We start from the raw sequence: 17,215 nt of genomic DNA, 5'->3' as shown, positions 1-17,215 counted from the left end.
GGCTGGATGGTCTTATGTAGTTGGTGTCATGTGTGGTCAAGTGGTGTGGTCTCCCTGATCACCTGCGTGGGATGCTTCAGGAGTGTCCTTTGTGTGCATTGTGTGTGCTCTCCTGTTGTAGTTAAGCCTTGATTGCTATTGGCATGTCTGTGAGATCAACTCTCAGGCTAATTGGCTGTGAGGATTGGACATGCTCACAGGGTATGAGTTGCTGTGGTAGCTAATCCTATGGAGTGAGATTTGCCCCAGTGGGCTTGAGACCACCCTTTGGATGTACTGCTTGTGGGGCTAATCAGGCGGTATCCTGTTGTGTTCTGACTCTAGTCTCTGGATGTGTTGGTTCTGGAGCCCCTTGGAGGGGCTTCCATGTAGGCCAAGGTCAGCCACTGCCTATGACTAGCCCAATGCTACCTGGTAGGATCAACAAAGCAATCTGTGCTTAGTAGCTGTCTGTGCTGGACCTGGAAGCGTGTGGGAGAGGCCACATGGTGAACCAAGTCTGGCTGCCACCAGTACCAGGCCTGGGGCAGCTTAGCAAAAGCTCCAAGGCACCCCAAGGCCTGAGGTTGCCTGCCGGCTGCCTTATGTGAGTTGGGTGACGTGATGTACCAGCAAGTCATTAGGGTGGGGCAAATGTTGTTCTCCACGTTAGTGCTGGTTCAGATTTGGTGCCAGTGCTGAGACTGCCCAATTGCAAAAGTCTCAGATCACATTGAAGATAGCCACCCCCAACATTTTTTTTCAAGAAATACCGAAGCTTGGGCTGGGGTTGGTTTCCTGCCACCCGAATTGTCTCTAGAGATGTGTGAGCTGAGGCCTGTTGATTGCTGCTAAAAGAGCCTCCTGCCAAGAGAGTTGTGTGGGAGTTGGTTGCCCAGCCACGAATATGCCTCTGGCAGTTTGCAAGTTAGATAGGGCTAGGTCCTAGAGAGAAATCATGGTGGAGTGAGGAAATTTTACTAGGTCAATGCAGATTCAGATTTGGCCAGGTCAAGGGAGGGCTCAACACAGGCAAGATGACACCCACCTGTAGGCTACACAGGAGGAAAACTCAACACAGGCATAATAGTGGCTGTCCTTCCACCCCTCACCCTGAAGCTATATCGCTGAGTCTTTCTCTGTATGTCTCTGGTAGCTCTCGTGCTGCTGTCCCTTCGCCTGCTAGTGAGCGAGTCTGTGCATAGGCCCTTCAAGGGGACATCTGTGTTTCCAGTAGCCTTCCATCTCACTTGGACAGTCAGAATCCCCACTGATTTTTATGGCCAGATTTTGTAGGGACTCTTTTTCCTGGCACTGAAACCCTGGGCTGGGGACTCCCAGTGTAGTGCTGGGGCCCCTCACTCCTCAGGGGGACCTCCACAGCCAAGATATCCCTCCCGATGCTCAATTGCCACACATGGGTTTGGGACCAGCCCATTTCGCATTTCCGTCCCCCACCCGCTCCCACAGCCACGAGTCTTGATGTGGCCTCTTCTTTATATCCTTAGTTGTAGGAGTTATTTTCAGCTAATCTTCAGATGGTTCTATAGGTTGATTGTTTGATAATTTAGTTGTAATTTTAATGTGGTCATGGGAGGAGGCAAGTATAGCATTTACTTACCTTGCCATCCTGACCAGAACTCACCAAGCTACTTTATTTTAAAATATGAATCAGAGTATGCACACAAATTTGTATTAGAGGACTATTACTATATATTTTAATTTTGCTGCATATAATCTTTCACCTTGGTAGGAATATTCAACATACACCACCAAAATATTTTCCATGTGCAGTCTACAAGGTTATTTGAAGGAGCTAAGTTTACTTTTTATCCATAAAGGGCATAGAAACTTTTTTCTCTTGAGACTACAATGTGAAATTTTAATGCACATTATTTTAGTAATATTGGAAGGAAAATTGCTTTTAAAAGTTTTTTTTTTTTTTTTTTAAAATTAGGTGCTGAAATATTGGCATATCATTAAAATTTTACCCAGCCTTTACAAACATCTAGAGCAGCACTGTCCAGTATAATTTTCTGCTTTGATGGACATGTTCTGTATCTGCACAGTCCAACATGCAGCTATTGAGCACTCATGTACTGTTGAACACTTGATATGTGGCTAGTGCAAGCAACTGACTCTAATATTAATATGGTGAGTGGCTATGATACTAACAGCAGGTAAGAATGAAATGACTTCATATATCCGCCACTTCATAGGGCTGACCTCCCACTACTGTCCAGACAGTGCATAGAAGGTGAGCTAGTCTCTTTATGACAGCAAGTGAGCCCTGTAACTGCACTCTTCCTTTTCCCTGCTACTGTAAAAATGGCACCATTACCATGTTTGCAAAAGTCTAACAACCAGTTTTACTCGTAGAAGATTAACCCCAGCTATCCTCACTCTCCTAGAACCGTAGTTTTCTACCTGAGAGTTGGAGAATTGCTCCCTTAAGGCCCTTTAATGCACATGAGCTGCCAGGCATGAAACTTGCTGTGTGTCGTAGATCTGAAGATGTAGGTGGTGAGTAGATTTGATTTTCTTGGACCTGCCTAAGGCCAAAATTGTTTCTGCTTCATTATTCTGAGAAATGGAAACTTTCCATGAGGCATTCTAGAGTTCTAAAACATAAATGTTGGTAGATATAAAAAATTTCAAAGTCCTTATCTACAGAATTCTTTGTTTTCTACAGTAACTGTGTTCTCTTATGTTTAAATCAGTTCACTATAAAGATATCACAAATCTAAGCATGACATTTCCTAATGCTGTGCATTCCTACTAGGATAAGCTTTTGTCTATCAGAAAAGTAAAACTTTGAATGCTATAGTCACTGAGACAAAACTGTACAGGAGGCAAATCCATCTTTGCCCTCTAATTATCTCTTTCTTCCTCCTCCACCGTCCCCCACCACACTCTGCCCTTTATTGTGTTTTTCTTTTTTCCTTTTATTTTATGTTCAACCTTCTTGAATCTAGTGATCTTTGCCTTTCCTAAATTATAGTCAGTTCTAGGAAAAGGGCAGAAATTCAGATGAAGGTGATTAAAGAAAGACAATCTTACCTTTTTAGCGTACTCGAATTTTAAGCATAGTATATCTGTTTAAGGAATTGAGTGTTCTATCTTATGTTAAATATATTTAAAACAATTTGATGGAATCAAGGATTTACTTTCCAGCTCCTGAAATCTCACCTTAATTTTGTGTACTAGATCCCAGGTGACAAAGGATAATAATCTCTGAAAGCTAAAAAACAAGGCGAGCTTTAAGACTGCCTCAGCTTATTGCCTATAGAATATTTCCAGGCCATGGTGCAGGGAGGAGAAGTCCATACAGAGTCTAGTGAATTCCCTGAGTTGAGGAGATGGAGTTGTGAGTTTGGGATGATTCATAGAGAGTACCACAGAAGAAAGAGTTGCACAATGAGAGAACCTCAGACATCTATGGAGGATTCCTCTTGAGTATTCAACAAAATACTGATCAGTGTATGTGTGTGAAGAAATTATCTGAGACCAGAAACAAACTCTAAAATATATTAGAGAGAAGAGGGTTTGGCACTCTCACAGGAGGTAAAATAATGCCTACGCCTACCAGCCAGTCAAGAAAAATTTATAATTCACAGTGCATTGTATAGAATACTCAGGAAGGTCTTGCCTTAGGAGTGGGGCATAATTAGTCTTAGGCTAAAGAATTCTCAAGGTCCACCTAAAACTCATAAAAGCAAGACATGAATGGGTCAAATTATTTCTAAGTAACCTAACTGTATCCTAGAATAAAGATTTATAGGAATACAAAAATATCTAGTTAAGTAAAAAGTTAAAATTCACGCAATGTCTGGCATGCAATCAAAGATTACTAGCCATGCAAAGAAGCAGGGAACACAACCCATAATTAGGAAAATAATCAATAATAACATATTATTATTATAATCTAATAGATGCTAGAAGAACATATAAGAACATTAAAATATAATTGTATTCTATACTCAAAAGGTTAAGTATTGTCACAGAAGAAATAAAATAGATGCAAATCGATGTTCTTGAGCTAAAAGTTACAATGCCTGACATGAAGAATACTCTGGATGTAACAGCATATTAAATATGGCAGAACAAGAGATTAGTGAACTTGAAGACATAGAAATATAAGCTATTCAAAATAAAATACACAGAAATTATAGATAAAAAGAGCATGTGTGAATTACAGAAAAACTTGTAGTGGCCTAATATACATGTAAGTAGAGCTCCTGAAGAAGGTGGGGAGTAAAAAATTTTGAAGAAATAATGGCCAAAGTTGGCAAATTTGATGGAAACTATAAAATGTAGATCCAATGTACTCAGATTCATGGATTAGAAGACAAAATATAGTTAAGATGTGGTTCCTTTCCATGTTGATCTATAGATGCAGCACAATCCCAAATAAGTTCCAGACATTCTGTTTTGTAGATATTGGCAAACTGATTCTAAAATTTATTCAGGAAGACAAAAGATCTAGAATAGCCAACACAATACTAAATAAGAACAAAGTAAAAGAAAATTGACACTGTCCAATTTCGATATTTACTATAAAGCTGTAGTAATCAAGACAGCATGCTATTGGTAGAAGAATAGCTATAGAATAATAGAACAGAAGAGAGCACCCAGAAATAGGCCCACAAATATATAGTCAAGTAATCTTTGAACAAGAATAAAGCAATTAAATGGAAACAGGACAATCTTTTCAAACACTCCAACTTTCACATAAAATAGACTCAATATGGATCAGAAACCTATATGTCAGATGCAAAAACATAAAATAAAAAACTTTGGAAAAAATCTATGAGATCTTGAGTTTGGTATAAGTTTATAGATATAGCATCAAAAACAAGACCCATAAAAAGATAAAAGTGAAAATACATATTTTGTTAAAATTAAAAGACAATGTGCTCTGTAAGACAATGAATAGATAAGCCATGGAGAGGGAGGAAATATATATAGAACATATATCTGATTAATGAATTGTATCCAAAATGAACAAAACTCTTGAACTTAACAGTAAGAGAAAAAAATACTCAATTAAAAAATGGGCAAAAGATCTGAACAGACATTTCACCAAAGAAAATATGCAGATTACAAATAAATAACAGAAAATATGAAAAGATGCTCAAGATTATTTGTCACAAGAAAATTACAAATTAAAACAATAATGAAATACAACTAGTTATTAGAATGTCTAAAGTTCAGAAAACTGACAAGAAAATTCATGGCAAGAATGCAGAGCAGTAGAGCTCTCATTTCATGCTGATGGGAATGCAAAATGGCACAGCCACTTTGGAAGACAATTTTGCAATTCCTTATGAAGTTAAGTATAATATCACCATATGGTACAGCAATAACACTTTTAGATATTTAGCCAAATGAGCTGAAAACTTGTGTCAACTCAACATACTGCTTGCAAATGTTTATAGTAGCTTTATTAATAATTGCCCTGGACCGGAAGCAATCAAGAAGTCTTTCAATGGTGAATAGATAAACAAAAAGTGGCATATCCATACAATGGAGTATTATTTAGCAATGAAAAGAAAGGAGCTATCGAATCATGAAAACCATAGGATGAATCATAAATGCATATTGCTAAGTGAAAGAAGCCAGACCGAAAAGGCTACAAAATGTATGATTCCAATTATATGACATTTTTGAAAAGGCAAAACTATAGGTGTAGTGAAAAGATCAGTGGTTACCAGGGGGTTGGGGGAAGAGTATATCACAGTTAAATAGATGAAACATAGGAGACTTTTTTTTTGAGGGCAAGAAACCACTTTGTATTATACTATAATTATGGATACATGACTCTATGCATTTGTCAGGAGACATAGAACCCATAGAAACTTATAGCACAAAGAGTTAACTTTAATGTATACAAATTAGAAAAAGCATTTAGGAGGGCAGGATTCCTGGGTGGAAGGCAGAATGGACAAAATAATTACCTGTATTAGAAATGTATGAAACAACCTCATTTAAGCAGATGGGTGAAAATGATTCTGAACTAATTAACATTGGAAATGAATGCTGTAAGACTAAAGGAATAGTACCTAAGCACTATAGTTGATAAATGTGTTTCCCATGGGAGTACAGGTTAAAAATTGTGCTACCACTCTAAAGCCATATTGAAACTGAACAATTAAATAAATGATGGTAGATCATGGGAGTTTAATTTCTCACTGTTAGAATGGCAGTTTACAGATGAAAAAGAGAAGGTAGTTGGAATAATCTATGTGGCAACAGATTAGAGTTGGAGACTTCAGTATGAAGTCATATTTAGCTTACATAGACACAAATGGATACACAGAGAAATATTTATAGATATCTGGATACACACAGATTAATATACACATAGAAATATGTATAGATATCGGGATACAGATTACTATATACACGTGTATTTCCTTGCTGTTTCAGCTAACAGGGCCTAGAAGTAAGGATTTCCAGTAGCAACAAGCTCACTTAGCCCCTAGGTCTTGGTTTCTAATACCCTTCTCCAATAAAAGGAACCAGGGCTCCTTAAGGAATAGCTGATTCTGGGGCTGGGGCAGGAAATGTAAAAGGTGAGCTTAGAGAATCTTGTGGTGCCAGAAAGTAGGAAAGGGCTGAGTGCGTGCGCACGTGTGTGCACACACACACACACACAATAATGGCAATATGTCAAAAGGACACAGGATCCAACTGAGAAGGCAACTAATGGAACTTTTTCTTCTAAAGATGAAACAATTTGAGTAACAAAATAGAGTAGTATTGAATTATAAGTCAACATATAACATAAATATCCAAGTGATCAAGGTCAACATTATCAGTGATAAGTCATGTTAATGGTATGTACTCTTGATATGGTGTGATGGAAATGGCATTTTACCTCTATAGTCTTCATCTCAAAAACTCTAATCCCAATTTAATTATGAGAAAAACAACAGGCAAATTCCAGCAGAGAGACATTGTACAAAATAGCTGACCAGTATGCCTCAAAACTCAGAATTGTCAAAAATAAGGAAACTGTCACAGTATCCTAAGTAGGCATGAATACTAAATGTAATGTGGTATCTGAATAGGATCCTGAGACACACAAAAAATACATTAGGAAAAGACAAAGGATGTGACTATGATAGGGCCTTTAGTTAATGATAATATACCAATACTGGTTCATTAATTGGAACAACTGTACCAAACTAATGTGTTAATAATAGGGAAAACTGGGTGTTAGAGATAAATGGGAACTTTCTTTATTTGTAATTTTTCTATAAATCTAAAAATGTTTTAAAATTAAAATTTATTTTTATTAAAATATTTAATAAGTATTAAATATTTAAAGTATTTAGAATAAAAAATTTATTTAAAAATGAAATATTTCAAGTCATTAAAGATACCACACTCACCGTATAAAATATTTTAATCAGAATAGCTAAAATCTTAAATACTTTCTATTAAAAACTAAATTACATTTTACTTTAAATCTTGTTGAATTACGCAAAGTGTCTAGATGCATATGTAAAATATATGTATACAGATATACATTTATATACATATGTATGTATAATTCCTTTACATAGGAAAGAATTCCAAAGTTGTTTTTAACAATATTAAGGAAAAAAATGAAGTTCAAATGCCACAAAAGAAACGTGCATATTTTTTACTACTATTATTTTTCTGAAGAGAGCATCCAGTGTTGTCCATACTCTTTATCTTTATTTACCAATTAAATTTTTATTATGGAAGGGTTGTGTCAGGTGAGATGTTAATAGAAAAGTTCATTGCTAGAGCTTTGGGTATTTTCACAGTTGCAAAATTCAGTACTTCGGGTTATCAAAGTCATCACTTGCACAAATTGCAACATACTGATTAAAAGAGAAAACAAAATAGTAGCACTAAGGGTGATAAAAAATTGCTTATGAAAAGTGCATTTATGTTACAGAATGTCAAGTCCCTTAACTGAAAATGTATTATAAAATAAAAGTAAATACCGTTACTAAAATATTAACTTCATAATGCTTCAATCCTGACAATGTTAATAATAAATATTTTTGTATGTTTACTGGTTATAGCATAGAAAACATTGTTTATATTCAATATAAATATATATGGGAAGGGTCTTTTGGTAAAAATGTTATTGCCTCATCAGTAGGTGTTCTGAGCTCAATTTCAATGTGGATGTAGGTGTGGGTGTTCCCCACACTAACAAGCAGTTCTCAGATACCAAAAAGGTTGCCTGAGAATTTAAGTCAGTTCTAAGGCTATCAGGAGACAGCATCACTTCCTATAGGTTAAGGGCTCAGTTCTACAAGACTGCCTTCCCCCGCTGCAGATGCCAGTGGCAAGTCCGGTTGTTAGTGCTTCTCACTGACTGGTTATAAATCAGAGGTTCCCATGACCCCTTTTTGGGTTTGATTAATTTACTAGAGCAGCTCACAGAACTCAGAGAAACATTTTAGTTATCAGATCACTGATTTATTATAAAAGGATATAACTCAGTAACAACCAGATAGATGCATGGGGCAAGGTATGGGGAAAAGGTGCAAAGCTTCTATGCCCTCTCCAGGGGTACCATTCCCCCACATCTCCACATGTTCACCATCCTGGAAGCTCTCCTAACCCCGTCCTTTTGGATCTTCATGGAGGCTTCATTACATAGTCATGGTTGATTAAGTCATTGACCATTTGCAGTTGAATTCAGTCTCCAGCCTGTTATCCTCCCCAGAGGTGGGGTGCAGGGGGTGGGAGGGGGGTTGGTAAGGGGAGTAAAGGGGTGGGAAGGACTGAAAGTTACAACACTCTAATCACTGGTTGGTTCTCGGGACAGCAAGCCCACATTCTTAGGTTACCTAAGGGCTTTCCAGAAATCACCTCATTAACAAAAAAGAGACACCCTGATCATTCTTATCACAAGAAATTCCAAGAGTCTTAGTGAGCCAGGAACCATGGAGGAAGACCAAATATATATTTCTCATATATATATTTCTGAATGACCAAATAGATATTTCTTCTAAATCACAATGCACACCTCAAATATATTTTAGTTTTAAAAAGAACCAATTTTGAGTAGTGACCATCAGCCTAAATGCAGAAAAAGGAGCCCGAATCCTCCTTCCCCAGGGAGACTGAACAAAATTACACAGATCAATTACCTTTGTAAGAAACCCAGAAACCAGATCAAAGATTCAGGCATCAGATAAAACAATTGTTACATGAATAAAGAAAACAAAGAGTTGCATTTTAATCTCTTTCTAGTCTTTTGATGTGACTTCGTTCTACTATGGCCTGATGGTCCTTTTCCAATCTAAACGTACAGACCAGGGGCCTCCAGGTACCACTGTGGTATCACAAGTCATACCAAGGGGAAATTAAAGGCCTTATTTTACAAATTCTAACATTTTGATTTGATTTATAATGCTTTCTCAGACACAGTCTGGCCCATAATATGCATATGCCAAACCCTAAGCACCAGCAGTTGTTTTCATCTTAATCAGTGGAAAGTATAACCACAAATGTGTGCACAGGGAGAAGTGATTCGTGGCATCTGAATCAGTAGTACAGTACTGTGCAAAATTAGGTCTCTACACTTTTCTGATTTTTCCCATTAAGACTCTTTTTTTTTTTTTGACATTAAGCACCACTTTGGTGCAGGTGGAGAAAAGAAACACAAGTCAGTAGATCTTAATGACCAACTCTTTTCTACCACTAATGGGTCATGTCCTTCTGGCAAGTCATAATTCCTCTGCTCATCAGATTTCTCAGCTGTGCAAAGTGAGCTGTAGTAACAATGATTACAGTAACAACACTGATTGTGTAACTCTAGGTGCTTTCACTTTATAAACATTATCTCAGCCATGAAGTTGATACTCTACTTATCCTTGGTGCACAGATGAGGAACCTTAGAATCAAGGATGGCAAGCAGCTTGCCCTAGAGCATGCAGCTGGTTGATGGTAGAACTGGAGCAGATGTTGAACCCAGGCTGCCAGATTCCAAAATTGCCTGCTGAAACCACTACTCTGTACAGTCAGAATGCAGAGATCTAAGGCTAGGAAGTAATTCAGGATCCACTAAGTGCTAGGTCCTCATTTGGGGGTTGTCACACATTATTATCACAGTGGCTTTTAGTCATTATTCTCTTAAGAAAAAATAAAGGAATTCAAAGACCAGAGTAACTGAGTCACTTAATCTGAACCACAGTGAAAACTGAATTTATACCTAGGCTTCTCTGTTTACAATGTCCAAGCTCTTTTCACAGCTTCACTTTGTCCCTGCAGTTCTCTCCCCTCTGTGGCCATCAGACAGGGACAGGAGTTACAGGGAGACAGGGACAGTGGCCTGAGGTCTTTTGTTAATTGCCAGCATCCAACTCATTCTATTACCATAGCTTGTTGATATAAAAAAAAATCCATTAATAATGGCTGCTATGATAATTTACACTTTGTCCTAAAGAGGTTATTATTGGCGTGAAAGGTTCAATTTTCATTTTTGATATGGATACTGATCCTTTAAAGATTTTTCTCTCATTTGTTTTATGGGAACAATTAAGTACAGAGTTTTAATAGGAGGACAAGTTTTCTCTTCTAGAGAGCCTGAGACCCTGTTCTTCAGTGTAGAGTCATGAAAAGTGATGGTTTTAGAGCTTTGCAGACCGAATGCCAAGCCCAGCTCTCTCTCCTACACACTGTGGAACTTTAGACATACTGCTTAACTTCACTGAGGTTCAGTCTCTTTGTTAAATAGGCACTTCGAGGATTGCCGTAATAATTTAATTAGATAACAAATGGCACGCAGTATGTGTTCAATAAAATAGAATCCCTTTCAATAATTAGTTAACAGAAATCATCAATTTATATCTACTTTTGCGTAACATATTATGTTTGAAAATAACAAAATTAGACATGTACGCCTAGTAAAACAGAGTAAACACTCATGCAATGACCTGTCTTTTTAGGGCCTCAGGTTTTTGCTGCTACTGACAGGGGTCCAGAAAAAGATGTACTGTGATCTGGGGGACATTAAGTCCCAGTGTGAGAGCTGTGAAATTGGAGTCAGAAAAACAAAGTCCTGTCCTCATCATTTTATTGACTGACTCTCTGACCTCTTCAAATTATTTAAATTCTGTTCTTGTTTTTCTTTCATCTGCAAAATCAGAAAAGCAAAACTGCCTCTTCTGTTTTGTTTCTCACGGGTTACGTAGGAGGATGCTGTCGTCATTTCCCTCCTTGTTTTGTTCATTCCATAGGAAGGCTGCTGCTTTCCATACGTTCTCATGTGAAATCACCGAGAGGTGCTTGAGAACTCTAGTATTTCTGCTCTTATAAAATCTAGTACCTTTTCAGTTAAATATCTTGACACTTATTTTAGAAAGATTATTTATCCCCTATGATTATTTATCCCCTATGATTATTTATCACACTGTTATCATCATGTAATATTAACTCTGTTATGGAAATATTTTAGTATTCTATTCAAGAAATAGCAGTATCCATGGATCAGCCATTAGAAGAGTAATTTTTCTGTAGTTGTTGATCTTCTGAATTCAACTTTTCTCTTGTAGATCATTGGAATTACATCTGTGTATTGTTTAGGCTTGGTTTGTGTATGTGTGTGTGAGGGGTGTGGAGTTTCCTTTCTTTCATATCCCATCATTTTTCATTTTGGGCCTTTTGGGAATTGTTAAAGAATTTGTAGAATGCAACTGTGTATTCACAGCATGATGCATTCATCAAAATAATTCTATCCACAGCATTTAATTTGTGGATTTGTATTCCTGCTGCACTAAAATAAGAAATGTTAATTTCTTGCAGACTATTAACAGATGATTTAAAATATCTGCCAAACAGGAATGTCTGTTTCCATGTGAGGAATTTTCATAATAAAATCCTGGCACCATAGCCAAAGAGGATAGTTTTTTAATACAAACGGAATGAAACAACAGAAAGTATTTTCCTTAAAGATAGTTTTAGCTACAACCTGCCAATGCTGTTTAGTTATTTCTGTCTTATTTTATGCTTTTGTTTTGAAACAATGCAATTTTACCTGGATGCACTCCCGGATACTCACGAATTAGCTCCTTAAGTTGACTGGCTCTGCCAAAGACAAGACCTCCAGAAAATCGGGAGGCTCTGCTTCCTCTCCCCTTCCCCTACCCACATCTCTAGAGGGGAAAAAAGGGTTAAAGATTATTGAATAATACAGGAGAGAGGAGGGAGCCCCGAGCAGGCCCAGGAGCAGCAGGCCGCGCCTCCAGGTCCAGCTTTCATCAGCAGCGCAGCACGGTGGAGCTCTGAGCGCTGCTGTGAATTGGGAGGAGGGAGGCTGCTGTCAATTTCTAAGACCGCTGCTGCGAGGAGTGGGCGTGGCCTCAGCGGTGTGGATGCTTGTTAGGAAAGATGCTGGGTGCTTTTTAGTGAGGAGTCAGGGCTGTGGTGTGTGCGTGTGTGCGCGAGAGAGACAGAGAGAGGGAGAGAGAGGGAGAGAGGGGAAGGGGGGGAGAGAGGAGAGAGAGAGAGAGAGAGGAGAGAGAGAGAGAGGAGAGAGAGAGAGAGAGAGAGGGGAGGAGGAGGAGGGAGGGGGAGAGAGAGAGAGAGAGGTGGGGAAGGATAGGAAAAGGGAGGGAGGGAGGGAGAGACTGAGAGACCTAGAGGTGCTGAAGACAGAGCTGGCAGAGGGACTGAGAACAGGACTAGAGCACTGGGAAAGCCTCTCAGGATCTTTTCCGAGAGCCTAATAAATGTGAACATGGGGTCTGTCACTGGCGCTGTCCTCAAGATGCTACTTCTGTTATCTACTCAAAACTGGAACAGGGTCATAGCTGGGAATTCCTGTAAGTATAAAGCAAATGATTTAAACTTGTAGGGGAGGCTCTCTACAAAACTTTAATTCTGTTGTTTTTATGATTGTTATTTACAACTGAAATTGCTGCAAAGCATATTGCTATAAATGAAGCATCACTTGAAAATTTTGGAAATATGACTGGGTTTACACCTATTTTTCCTCTTACTCTGGTCAAAATATGCAAAGTGTCATTTTTCTTTTTGTCTATGAGCAGAATCTTATCTTTTCATCTTTGAATATTCATTGAGAAAGCTCAAGTTCTAGTGAAAACATTAAATTAGCATCTTAACCAGGGAATAGCCTACGAATGTCTTCATTTCTTTTTCTTTTTTTTTTAGGATTACTGAATTTTATTGGAATTATGTCTAACAAGAAAACAACTGGCAGACTTTACATTATGCTGCATTAGCTTAGGTTTCTGAAGTTTGCTATTTGGCAGACTGATAGCTGGCTTCATCTTTAAAATGATGCCAGGCTCATAACTGAAATGTACTGCAGAATTCAGGAGCAGAATTGGTGGAGGTGAACCTCAATATTAAGACTTGTGCCCTCACTGCAAAAAGAATGAGACCGAAGCACTCTTGAAAGTGGGGGGAGGGCTTGATTTCTACATTTTGCTTACATGAAAAACATCCAGGTGATTTTTCAAAAGTATTATTTTTTAGTGGTTGAATTTTGAACTTTATAAATTTGTAATTGACTATTCTGATTCTGAGTTAATTGATTCAGGGAAGATTTATAAAGCTCTTATTTGTAATTTAAATATCCTCCAAAATAATTTGGCAAAACTCCCTTTATCCACTTTTTATTAGAGATAGAAAAAGTTTTAAAAGTTATATTTGGCTTAAAATGTCTAATGGGAGAATTTTTTCCTCTTTGATGAATGATAAACAAGCTCTGCAAGTACAACTTTTTATCTTTTACAGATTTTAAAGGAAAAGCTCATTTGCTTTTCAAGAAAGGGCTATGAGGCCTGTTCAGGAATTTATGTTGCTGCTGTGTAATCGGGTTTAGGTCAGAGGGTTACAAGTAAGCCAGTAGTAAGGTGTTTGCTGTGGCACATCCCTTGAGTGCACTGAATACCCCAATGTGGGAAGAACATTATTAATGACCTTACGGGTACAAGTCACATGTTCGTTTACACGGCCTGGCTACTGTGATTTTGTGTTTCCATTCAGTATTAGATCATTGAGTGGGCTGGTATAGCTATTATTCTGAAAGAAGAGAACTTTCCTCGGATACTGCACTGTGTCTCAGATGCAGTTTTCATTTGGGTGTATAAGAATCCCACGAGTCAATAAAATGTGTATATTTTCACCTAGTCAGAATCTTGGAATGCTGTAATGGTAGCGTTTGACAAACATTGCAGCACACAAACAAACAATAACACAGACACACACACACACACGCACACAAAGTTTTGTAGAAAAGGCATAAATAATTCATCCTCCAACTACTGAAGTTCAACAAAAAAGGAAAGCACTAGAGGTCACTCTTACAATGTAAAGCACATCACTTGAAGCGTCCTTCCCTTAAGAAAAGCAGAGGTTGAGTCTGGCCTAGATGTAGTCGCGTCTTTCCAGTACTGCCCTTATTTGGGTTTATGGTATATTGATGTGGTTGATTGGGCCTCTAGTTGTTTACATTTGTTTGTTTTCTTGAAGTCAAATAAAAGGCAGATCAACCTTAAATAGCCTTCTTTTGAAATATATCTTCTTAGCAAAAGAAAGATGAATTTCTGAGAAGATCTTAGGGGGGCAGATATTTTTGGGGATTTAGTTCTAGCTGAGTCTCTGACTCTTAAAATTTCAATCCTGGGTCTGTATTCTTTCAGCCTTGGTTTGTTCAGGAAGTGGTTTAATGCTCTTTGAAAGATTTGATAGACGTAAGGAACCTATACAATTTTAATTTATTAGGAATATTTAAATACTAATGTTGGAGTTCTTGGTTACCATATGTTAAGGGCTGACTGTTCTTAAAGTGTCAAAAATACAGTTAAACGACTTCAGAGAATTAAAGTTGCATTTAGCAATTTCTTGTTAATGTCACTTTGGCAGTACGATTTGTAGCAGTATATATAAAAGAAAATAATTATTTCCCAATTTTATTTTATTTTTCAATATTTAGTAAGTTTTTCCCCCTTTATGGAAGGAAGCAAAGTCTACTTATTACCAAGGTATTTCATATGTTTTACCCTTTTTGGAAGAACAAGTATGTATGTTTACCAACAAGATTGGGATTCAGTGTATGGATAAGTAACCATTAACCAGCTTAAGCATTTTTTAAAATGTTATACAATTACTCCAATAATTATTCTGGACAAGACTTTATATTAAAACATGAATCAATCTTAAAAACCAATATTGAAGTCAGGGAGAACTGAATATAAATAAAGAAAATTAAAGGTCAGTCTTTGAGGTGAATAACAAAGACCTTCTCCCTTTATTTACAGCTGATTCACCAGGAGCAAATCTGTTATCCACTGAGTCAGCCCAAGGCTGCCAGTGAGAAAGCTTTCACGGGACAGGACTCTGTAAACCAGGGACAGCTCAGGGATTAGGGGCACTTTAATGTGAATGTTAGTTGATCTAATTAATCAACAGGGAAACTTTACATTAGAAGGATTCTGTGCGAACACATACATGTTCATGTATATGTTCATGGGTATATATGTATATAAATATGTATAAACCCTTAGACCCATGTGCTCACACATTTTTGGTGTCTCTGCTTACTCCTTTTCTGTCTTAAGATAAAATATGTTGAATGGACCACATTCTTTGCCTGCTGGTGCCCTGCCTGACATTTCAACAGGAGTGAACCAGTACCAGGTCTTTCCTCTTTGTTCTGATCTAGTTGAGTTTTTTATTATATTGAGGAGTCTCTTCATGAAAGTTTAGAGACAGAGTCCCACAGAAGGGCTTGATCTTTGAAACGTTGCACTGGTTATCGTTAGTGTCTTCACCTGCTATTGTTAAGAAACACACATGGAGAAGGGAGTTGTCTCTTTATTTTTTCATCGCTCTTAGGAACCTACAACATCTTTCTGATCATTAAGACACTATTGAGGGTGGTGTTGACTCACCGCAACAGAAGGAACAGGTATAAGTAGTAAGGCAAGTAAGAGTTTTGCTTTCATTTTAATTCTTGCAGATCATGTGATGAAGGCTCCCTGGCTGCCTCAGGTGTATGAGCCTTACTCTGAGAATATTTAAAACTCACTAGGTAGCTTATGAATGACTTAATTAGAAGTTAACTTCTCCCCGTGTTCTTTCTTTTCTCTAATTGCAATAAAGGCTATATCTGATATCTACCCCAAAAGAAGCACTAAAGAATAGGTTAAAATCAACAATAGGTAGAGGTGATTACCTGAGTAGATGATCACGCTGTGGACTTTGGGATGCAACCTGAAAGCAACTGGATAGATTCTCAAATTATTAAAACTCAGTCTTGTAATTTTTTCTAGAAGCTTCTTCTTTTCCTCCTCCCCAAAATTCCTTTCCATAGCAAAAAATAACTAGAATACAACAGTAAAGTACTGATAAACTATAATTACATGATGCAATATATAAATAGCTGGCTTTTAGACATTAAGGTGGGCATACACATTACCTACTTTTCTAACGGCAAAACTGATTTTCATCATTTTAGTGCATTTTGTCACTCCTGATTACATGCATCCCAAATCATTTTGATAGGAGCATCCTTCAGTATGGAATAACACAGGTGATAGCTAACATAGGGCTCAAACACATGACTTTCATGTGATATCTAGAGCTTACTCTAAGTAATAAATCTTTTAATGTCTTCTGAAATTAATTTTGGAGTTTGTATTATTTGTAAACAATTTCTTTATCGGAGCCAATCTCTATATGAAGTTTGAATTTATCTCATCAGTGAAAAAATTAATAGAATTGTATAATATTAGCTATAAGATAATGTAATATTTAGCTCAGTGGTTGGTAAAATATGGCCTATGGGCCAAATCTGGCCCATGGCCTGTTTTGTACAGCCTGTGAGCTAAGAATCATTTTTACATTCTTAAATGTTTGAAAAAAAATTAAAAGAAGAATTCTTTGTGGCACAAAAGAGTGATATGAAATTCAAATTTCAGTTGTCCATTTTTTCTCATTAGTAGACCTGAATGGCAAGAATTCATATTCAATTATTAGTATTATATTTTTAATTTTATCAATAAAATTTTCTTAAAATTGATTTCCCTCTTATTTTATAATGATCTGTATAATATTCTTTACTATCTGGCCCTTTATAGAAAAAGTTCATCAACCCTTAATTTAAATAATATACAATATAATGTAATGATGAGACATGGATAGTGGATAAATAAAACTGCTGTGATAAAATTTAGTCTTAATAATTTAGCACACAAATACATCCCTTAGAGTT

General features: G+C 37.2%; 1 protein-coding gene across 1 annotated transcript in view; it reads left to right on the top strand.

The window, feature by feature from the left end:
* Nucleotides 1-12,504: 12,504 nt before the first annotated feature.
* CNTNAP4 (contactin associated protein family member 4) overlaps nt 12,505-17,215 on the top strand; it is a 222,609-nt gene continuing 217,898 nt past the window's right edge. The window contains exon 1 of the mRNA XM_039888850.1: nt 12,505-12,797. Within this exon, the coding sequence (XP_039744784.1) occupies nt 12,713-12,797 (85 nt within the window). The 5' untranslated portion in view covers nt 12,505-12,712. The remainder of the gene's footprint in view (nt 12,798-17,215) is intronic.

The sequence above is a fragment of the Pteropus medius genome, unplaced genomic scaffold, assembly GCF_902729225.1.
Source record: "Pteropus medius unplaced genomic scaffold, Ma_sr-lr_union100, whole genome shotgun sequence".
In the NCBI taxonomy this organism is placed as follows: Eukaryota; Metazoa; Chordata; class Mammalia; order Chiroptera; family Pteropodidae; genus Pteropus; species Pteropus medius.
This window is presented reverse-complemented; position numbering and strand designations above follow the sequence as displayed.